This window comes from Notamacropus eugenii, chromosome 2 (assembly GCF_028372415.1).
Source record: "Notamacropus eugenii isolate mMacEug1 chromosome 2, mMacEug1.pri_v2, whole genome shotgun sequence".
In the NCBI taxonomy this organism is placed as follows: domain Eukaryota; kingdom Metazoa; phylum Chordata; class Mammalia; order Diprotodontia; family Macropodidae; genus Notamacropus; species Notamacropus eugenii.
In genome coordinates this window covers 427,074,576-427,083,816 of record NC_092873.1, presented here as the reverse complement: position 1 = coordinate 427,083,816, position 9,241 = coordinate 427,074,576, and the positions used below count along the sequence as shown (strand labels likewise).

At 39.8% G+C, this 9,241-nt stretch overlaps 1 protein-coding gene across 6 annotated transcripts in view; it reads left to right on the top strand.

Annotated features, from left to right (window-relative positions):
* The first annotated feature begins 419 nt into the window (after positions 1–419).
* The window catches only part of RCOR3 (REST corepressor 3), a 52,899-nt gene continuing 44,077 nt past the window's right edge, over positions 420–9,241 (top strand). For 2 of the 6 annotated variants that reach the window (XM_072647924.1, XM_072647919.1), the window contains exons 1-3: positions 420–945; positions 1,313–1,369; positions 8,171–8,248. In XM_072647924.1, the coding sequence (XP_072504025.1) occupies positions 783–945; positions 1,313–1,369; positions 8,171–8,248 (298 nt within the window). In that variant the 5' untranslated portion in view covers positions 420–782. Of the gene's footprint in view, positions 949–1,312; positions 1,370–3,844; positions 3,864–4,797; positions 5,799–8,170; positions 8,249–9,241 lie in introns of those variants that run through there. The other 4 variants (XM_072647923.1, XM_072647918.1, XM_072647921.1 and 1 more) reach the window with 3 other exon arrangements.

Below are 9,241 nucleotides of genomic sequence, written 5' to 3'. Positions count from 1 at the left end.
GTTTCCCTACAGACCACCTCCCTCCCGATCCCCAATCCCCACCCCCGGCCCGGCCGCCCGCGCTGCCCAGGCAGCCTCCTCCTCCTCCAGACTGAAGACGGCCGCCTCACGGACCTCCTTTCCTCGGACTGACCCAAGTTCCTTCCGCCCCAGCGACTGCAAAGAGTCCCGCCCCCGCCCCTGCCCCCCAGCTCCACCTTCAGCTCGGGTGGCAACCGCGAGCCCCCAGCGCGCCTCCTTCTCCATGTAAGGGCGCCAGAGCAGCCGCCTCGCCCGGCCCGGCCCCGCCCGTGGCTCTGCCCGGCCTAGGTCGGGGCTTGGCCGCAGCCTGCTTCAGGAGCTGGGCTTTCCCTTCCCAGCTCTCGCCCTCCGCCCCCTCCCCCGCCCGCAGCCGGATCCTCCCCGCGGGGCGGAGTGATACCAGCCGCGGTGGCGGCGGGGAGGGGGGCCGAGGAGCTAGGCCAGCCTGGGGGCCCCGGGGGCGGAGGCAGGGGAGGGGACGCGAGGGGAGGCGGGCCAGGGGCGGGTTGTTGTGGGGCGACTGCGCTGCTGCCTGGCCGGGGCGGTTATGGCGGCTCCACATTAACACCCTCCTCCTTCTCTTCCTCCTCCTCCTCCTCCTTCCTCCTCCTCCTTCTCCTCCCCCTTCCTCCTCCACCTCCCCCTCCTCATCCTCCTTCCACTCCTCCTCCCTCTCCCTCCCTCACTCAGGAACCCTCTCCCCCCTTCTCCCCGACGCCTACCTCTCCCCCCTCACCTCCTCCCCCCTCCCCCTTTCTACCATGCCCGGCATGATGGAGAAAGGGCCTGAGTTCCTGGGGAAGAACCGCACGGCCAACGGCAACACCAAGAGCCCGGCTGGCAGCGGCGGCGGCGCTTCGTCCACCAACGGCGGGCTCCACTACTCGGAGCCCGAGAGCGGCTGCAGCAGCGACGACGAGCACGGTGGTAGCCTCGAACTCCTCCCCGCCAGCCCTCCCGCTCCCCTCCCCCTTCTGCACTCCCCTCCCCCAACCCCCTCCCCCTCCCTATTCCCTCCCCTCCGAGCCCGGGCGCTGCGGTAGCCTCGAACTCCCGGTGCAGTGCAGCCGCAGCAGCAGCACCCACCGCGACCCCCTCTTCCACTCCTCTCCCCCCATTAGTTCCCTCCCCACCCAGCCCCCTTCATTTGCATCTGTTTCACCGGGGGCTTGGAGTTAATTTTTTCCCACCCACCACATTCCTTCTTTCCAGTCTTCTACAATTTTAATTTTTATTGAGTGTTTTTTTAAAAAAAAACATTTTATTTATTCGTTTCTATATTGCTTTGCAGATGTTGGGATGAGAGTCGGCGCCGAATACCAAGCTCGGATCCCTGAATTTGATCCTGGTAAATATCTCGGTATTTGCTTTTAAAAAAAATCCTGGCTTTTTTTTTCCTGTTATATTGACTTTGGGATGGAATAGATGAAGAGTGGGAGTGGGTGGGGGACGTCTATGGGATAGCTGGCTAAAGTGGAGGTTGTAGAGGGTGGGGATGGGATGGGTTAGGCGGCTTGTGTCTGGGAGGCTGTCAGGGTTTGGAGGGGTTGTAAAACAGAAGGCTTACAGGCAGAGGGGTGTGAAAGCTGTGCAAGCAAGGTTAACATGGTTCCCATTTGAGGCCACTTGAAGGATCTCTGCTCCACCCAAGGAGCCCAAGCAGGTCCGGGTGAGAGGAGAGAGAAACATCTTTTACCCAGAAAAGAAGCATCCGAATTGGTGGGGGGAAAGGGTGTTTGAGGCAAAGCCCCCAGATGTGCTTACGGGAGGAGGTGCCGCAAAGCGGATAGAGTATGAGGAATTAGGGGAGGGGAAATAAAGGAAAAATACAAATATATTTTTTGCTTAGTAACCTGCCACTGGCAATGAAAGGGATGTGTTCTGCAAGGGCGGTGAATTACTGCTTGGCTACTGTCACCCTGCTGAGTCGGAAGGCAAGCTCTGAGCTGAGTGCAGACAGGATTTTTTTTTTTTTTGCAAGGTGGAGTAGCCTCGGTAGAGGCGCCTCTGCAGACTCTTAAGAGCTACCGAGAGGAGGGGAAAAGGGGGTGGGGAGACGCCAGAGGCACACCTCGTCTGCTAGTCAGCCCTAGGAAGTCAGACCACAGGACGGTGGCTGCAGCTGCCAAGGAGACATTTTCTCAGTGAGCAGCCAGGTTCTAGCGCCCTTTGCCAGCCCAGCTTGCGGGCTCCCAGTCTACTTTTCTCCAAATAAGCTCCATGGTGGTCACGGGATGTCTGCTGGGAAGAGGATTGGATGAGAGTTCCTCATGTGGAGACTCCCTTATGGGAGCCTCTTCACGGGGATCACATTTTTTCTCTCGACCCCCTGTAGTTTAAGACTGAGGACAGATTATTAATTAAGAGGTCATTTAATTACAGTTTTATCACTTTTCTTCTTAATTCACTGCTTTTAACTTATCTTAAGTCAGGATGGCATCCTTTTAAGTTATTTTATTCCTTTACAACTTATTTTCATTTTCTTAGTGAAATAATGTATTTTACTTGGTCCAAATAAACAAGAAGAATCTTTGAGGCAGTCTTTGTGGTTGTCCTGGACCTCCTTCCACTACATAAATGCCCTAGCCCCTTCTTAAACTAGGCCAGTATAAATTCTTTAGCTCCCATTTAAATAGATAAAGTCATTGAAGGTCACTTAGTTTTTCCCAAAGCTGACAGAAAAAGAGATGTATCATATTCGTGACAGAAAAATCTAAACGAAAAGCTGTGTAATTTATTTTCCATGTACAGCAGCAAAAATAGTTGAGCTAGAGTGCTGTCTTCCATTTCTGTTGTCATTTAAGTGACACAGAACTATCAAACACTATTTGATATACAAATATACAAGTGCATACCATTTATGGTAAGTCTTCTGAAGCCATGTTAAGTGCTTTGTGGAAGTGCAGCCGCCGTTACTGTTATCTGTGCAACTGGTAGCTGTACCTTTAATATTACTGCCTGATAAAGTCCAGCTTGCAACTAGTAAGGATACTTCATTTGCTTTGCCTGTCAGGATGCCCTTGGAGAGGTTAGAGAATTTGTCTTCCATAGTTTACACGCTTAGCAGATTTAATGCCTTCTTCCTTTAAGATGATAAAGGTGTTTTCTTTAAGGTAATACATCCCCTGAAACCAGAATTATTCCATAAATTCTTTAAGGTGAATGTCTATTAACCAAATAAATTTTGACTTATAAACCCATGTAAATAATTTTATTCTCCTTTCTGATCAGGTTTATGAGGCATCATCTCTTTGAAAGCCACACTTCATGCCGGAACAAAGCCGTGCATGCCAACGACTGAAAAGAATTTATTTAAAAATAGAAAAAAATCTTAACTACATTTCAAAATAAGCATAATTATGTTGACGGTACAAACAGTGCATTGTGTTTTATGGAATGCAAAAATTACACAATTATAGGTGATTTAACATGTTCTTATTTGGATTATCCAACTTTTTGGTAGTCTTGATTATCATATTTTAGTTGTATATTTTAATTTGAACAAAATTTCCTGAAAAGCCACTAAATTGTTATTTTCTGTATTTAAATCACCAAGGTTCTGTTCCTTCATTTCATAGATTAAAATTGGTATGAGCTCCCTTGATACACAGAATAAATGTTAAAATAACTCCCTGTTAGTTAAGTTCCATACAGTTTATTTCCCTATCTCTTAATGATCCTACATGAAGAACATTAAGATGGTAACCAGAATAGGCCAACACTAAAATTTATGTGAGGTCAACTGTCAACTAAAGATTAATTATCAGGCACCTGCCATGTCTCTTCGATTTTGACAGGTCAAATGCTGTTTGAACATAGTCCTATCACCTAATTTTATTCTAGTAAGTACTATGTTTTTATTCAACTATACTTCATTAACTCAACATAATGAAGTCAGAATTACAGCATATTTTCAATGAAAAATAGAATACATATATTGGTTAACATTTAGAAGTTATGTTTATTACCTTAATCATAGTCGTAGCTTCTATACTTCAGTTTTCATATTTCTCTCAATATCGTTGGTTGTCATCAAGATGGTGATATTTACTTATGTTCATATCTTACCAAATCATTTGGGGATGAGTTTTTGAAATCCAAAATTGCTTGGATCAGAAGCTATATATGGTTTTTAGCAAGAGGTAGGAGTTTGAAAGATGAGATTTCAAATGGAAGAAGTGATGAAGAGTAAGAATCTTTAAGGGAAAAGAGCAGATGTTAGTTTGTATAGTTAAAAGTAATGAGAACAATTAAGGTTTTAGCAAAATAATGAAGGAAAAATTATAGGGATTGCCTTAATAATAAGTAAAGTAACCATAACTAATAGTTTTCATAATTCATTGGCTGGATTTCTGATTTTCTTCCTCTTATGTAGCTTCTATTTTTGACTCTTTTTTAATTTGGTTAGATTTTGAGTGTGTGCTATGTGGTCAGAGGACTCTTATGAAATTGTCAATACTTAAGCCTTTTTTCTTTAATATCCTGTTCATGTCTACATTGTGAATATATGTTCAGAAAACAAAACCTTAGGGATTAACAGAGGTTTTCATTTTACTTGATAGAGGAATGCCACTAGCTCACTCATGGAGAGTCTTCTGATTCCCACTATTATATGCTTCGGATGGAACAGTGGAATTGAATTTAGGAGCATGTGGGCATCTGGGTCCAGATGCTGCTACTGACACATATTTGTTGTAGATAGGTGACCATGAGTAATCTACTACTCCTCCTTGACCTTCAGTTTCCTCAAGTGTAAAGTGAGTTTGTTAATATCTGTAATAACTACCGCACTTACAGGGTTGTTGTTAGGTTCAAATGAGATGTTCGTAAACTATTTTGCATATCTTAAATCATTATGTAAATGTCAATTTGTTACTATCATAACTGCCTCACCAAATGTGGTTAAAAGGACCTTAAAAATTTCTAATGGGAACCAAATTAGAATTTTTATTTTTTTTTATTAATTCATTTAAGTTGTTCAGAATTATATACATTTCATGGTGATGTATGAAAAAATTACTTTTGTTTCCATTTAGAAGATACAGAGTAGTATCTCTTCTCACATGTTATGGATGACTCATACTCCATTATACTTCGTTTAGCTGTGTGCTTGCTAGGTGTAAGCTCTGTTATAAAACAGCTAATGTGAAGTTAGAAGTCAAAACCAAACACTGAGTTTAGGACCTCTTATTTCTCTTATTCATTTTAGCTCCTGAAAGGAGGAGAAAGAACTCTTGTAGGTTGCCAGACTCCTAATGGGACAAGCATATGGTATTTTAAATTCTACATACTAGCTTTTTGTTTTTGTTTTTTTGCTGTTTTCTAGGAGACGAATATGGTCTGAGAGTAGATAGAAAGGACAAAAGGTCATTTCTCCTAGCCATTCTCACTTTCATAGGGTCAGGGTGAGCATCATGCCTTTGGAGTCATAGTCTCATCACTTTTTCTCAGTTGACAAAAAAAGAATCCTTATTGAGAAGTAAAATTACTAAAGAACCTTCTTGAATAAACTTAGTAGAATGCCTGAGAACCTCAATATCTTCTTCTCAGCTTGGTTGCCACATGTAGCAATTGAAAACTATGGAGTCTGACTTGGGGCTGGGCAAAGGACAATATGAAATGTCTAATTAGGCATTCCGCTGCTACTAAATGGGATTTTTCCATATTAGAATAGCTATTAGTCCTCACAGCTGTAGAGCTGAAGAAGCTTGTCGTGCTTCAGTGGAACAGCTGCTGTGGATGCCAGTTTCTGTTGGATCAGACCCTTAATTACAATGGTAAGAATTTTCAGGGAAAATTGTCATCATTCTTACAACCTGTAATAATAAACCAGTATATGTCTGTTTAGAAAGAGAAATTTAATGAGGACACTCTATTTCAGATTTTTTGGACTATTTAAAACAGTAACAGGATGGAAAACTATATTTGAAATGTGTAATGTGCATTTTAGGTTTCTCTGCTCTTAATGATATTTGAATCATTCCTCTAGAATTCTGGTTCATTGTGCAAAAGAACCCAGTCACACCTTCAAATTTTAAAGTTTATTGTAATCACAGAGACATAGGAACAATACATTTGATTAAAGTTTTGTAACTTTGTCTAGTTGGAAACTAGATTTTGCTTATAGAGGATTAAGCATTTGTTGATTGACTTAAGTTATTGAAACATTTTAAAACTGCTTTGCATTGAGTAATTAAAAAAAAACAAAACTTGCCTTTTCCAGAACCACAGAGTTACTTAGTTTTTCTTAGGGTCTGAGGGCAACGTTTTAGAAAATTCAGCATAAATTATAATGGAGGCTGTTTTACTTTAAAAGCTATTTATTTTCCAATATGTTTAGGTGTGAATCTGTAAAAATTTGGTAATTTCCTCAATTTTCTTCTCTTCTTAATTTTCCCTTACATATTACTATAATAATACTTTGTAGCAATAGTTTCACATTTAGTCACAATGTAACAATATACAGCTACACAAATTTGCTGATAGCGTTTGTGGCAACACTTCAAAATAATCTTAGTGATAGATATTGAAATGCCATTTTGCCAGGGAGAGGAGTGGAGGAGCAGAAATGCTTCAGGTGATAGGTACATTCTTTAGGAGTAGCACTGTGTTTTCAAAGCAGTAGTTTTAACTCCCACTGCAAGGTTTTCTGGTCTGTTTTTTTATTCTATGCATGCTGCAACTTGGTCATTTATGTCAATTTTACTTCCCAATTCCCTGTCAATAGGCAGCATGGTATAGTAAAGCATTGGATTTAGAATGAGGAGAACCCTGGATTTGAATCCTGCTTGTGATACTTCCTAGCTATGGTACCATGGACAAATCACTTAACTTTTCTGAGCGTGTTTCTTCATCTATAAAATAAGGGAAATAATGATAAATGTATTATCTACCTTACAGGATTATCATAAGAATAAGATGAGACAGTATGTGTAAAGTATTTTGTAACCCTTAAAACACTGTAAAATATCAGCTATTAACATTAGATAATTTTTAAATTCTTTTCATTACTTGGAGTAGCTTTTAAATTTTTTATCATTAAAGATACTACAACATTATGTTCTGGGGATAACTCTTAATAAATTGATATAGTAATAACTCACCTAAAATCTTTAACTATTTGATACATTCTAGGAATCACAGTATCATAGATTTAGAGTTGGAAAGGACCTTTGAAGCCATTGAATTCAACACCCTCATTTTACAGATGAGGAAATTGAGATACAGAGAGGTTAAGTGACTTACCCATGGTCACACAACTAGTATCTGTAGCAAGATTTGAATTCAGGTCTTCCTGACTTCAAGTTCAATATTCTGACCACTGTGGCAAATGAGGGTAGGGGGAAGGGAAATAAACCTTTTTTGTCACAGACTTCATATGCTGAATATATGCTGACTGATGACTTGACAGGTCTCTCTTATAGGTATTTTTTAAGATATACAATTCTAACAAGTTTGGTTATCTGGCTTTTTAGCCCTATATTGCCATAATAAAAGTAGCAAATTAGAAGGCACATTGATCACAGCAAGATGTGAGCAAGAGAGAACAAAATTTATAAAAAGCAAAAACTAGAACTCAGAATATAGTAGTTTGAAAACCCATTTGGTGTAAAAGACAACAACTATAACCCACAATTCAAAATTACTGAAAGCACAGTGTAATAGAGCAATCAATAAACATTTTTTAAGTGTTAACTCTGTGCCGAGTATTCTGCTAGATGCTAACAAACAAAACAGTTCCTGTCCTGGGAGAGGGCATACATTCTAATGAGGAAAACATACATGTAAATAGATATGTAAATACCAAATGTCATATGCATACGTGAACCTAAGTCATCCAAAAAACATTAGTGTAAACTATTTAAGGAGGCAAGAATGTATATCATTTATTTTGAAACTGTTTCCAGCAAAAATGCATTTAAAAGGTTTTTGTATACTTAAAGGAATAAGTTTTTGTTTAATAGAAAATTCATTAATAAAGATTCCCTAATAAGGTGTTATTATATATTTAGTATGTAGCTTTTTCTTTTTCAATTCATTGTTCTGTTCTTTTGTACTTACTTGACTGAAGCAAAACTTGCTTTTTTTAACTCTTTTTTGAAATGTTAATGGGAACTGTGAAACTCAAAATGATTTATTTTCATTTCAGGTGCTACAAAGTACACAGATAAAGACAATGGAGGAATGCTTGTCTGGTCTCCATATCATAGCATTCCAGATGCCAAATGTAAGTCAGCATCTAAATTTGGCCTTTTTTTTTTTTACATGAAACAAGCCAATGAGATAATCTATGTAAAATATTTTAAAAACATTTAACCACCATATAATGTAAGCAGTTGCGTTGAAGTAGTTAGGTGGCACAGTGGATAGAATGCTGTGCTTGAAATCAGTAGAACCTGAGTTCAGATCTGGTCTCAGACACTAGCTTTCTTACCTTGGGCAAGTCACTTCACTCTGCTTGCCCCAGTTTCTTCAAATGTAAAATGGGTTTATTAACAGCACCTGCCTTGCAGAGTTGTGAGAATCAAATAAGATAATATTTGTAAAGCACTTAATATAGTGCCCAGCAAACTTATGCCCTTCCTTGTATTATAATACAGTATTATTAACAGTATTACTAACTTGTCAAAATATAGCTTATATTTAGAGCCAAAGAGTTGGTCATATAAGGAAATAGAACAAACTAGAATTTGTCCTTATGCATGTTAGGGTGTTGAAATTCTATGACTGAACTATGTAGTTGCTAAAATCATTTAAATAGAGGAAGGAGATGCTACATAATTATCTACACTGACTTTTCCTTAGTAGGTAAATGCTATAACACTTAAAGAACTCATGACCACGACTATTCTTTAAGATTAAAGGTAAGGAAGTTGACTACAACAACCATCAGGTCATTTTTGTATACTATTTCGGGGAAATAACCACTTAAGTAATTAACTGTCTCCAAAATCGAAAAGATCCTACCTCTATTTGAATATTCTCTGATTTATGGTGAGACTTGAGACCACAGTGTGGTATAACAGACATGATTCTTTGCTTTTCATCATATATAAGCAGCATACAGGAAGTAGAACTGCAACTTCTACACTGTTTTCATTGAATTTTTGTAAAAGTGTTGAACAGAATCGTTGATTGAGGTTCTGACAGCTGATGAAAAATTTTGTTTTGCTTTAGAATCCACTAGTATCCCAAGGATATTCTAATATTCTGTAATAAT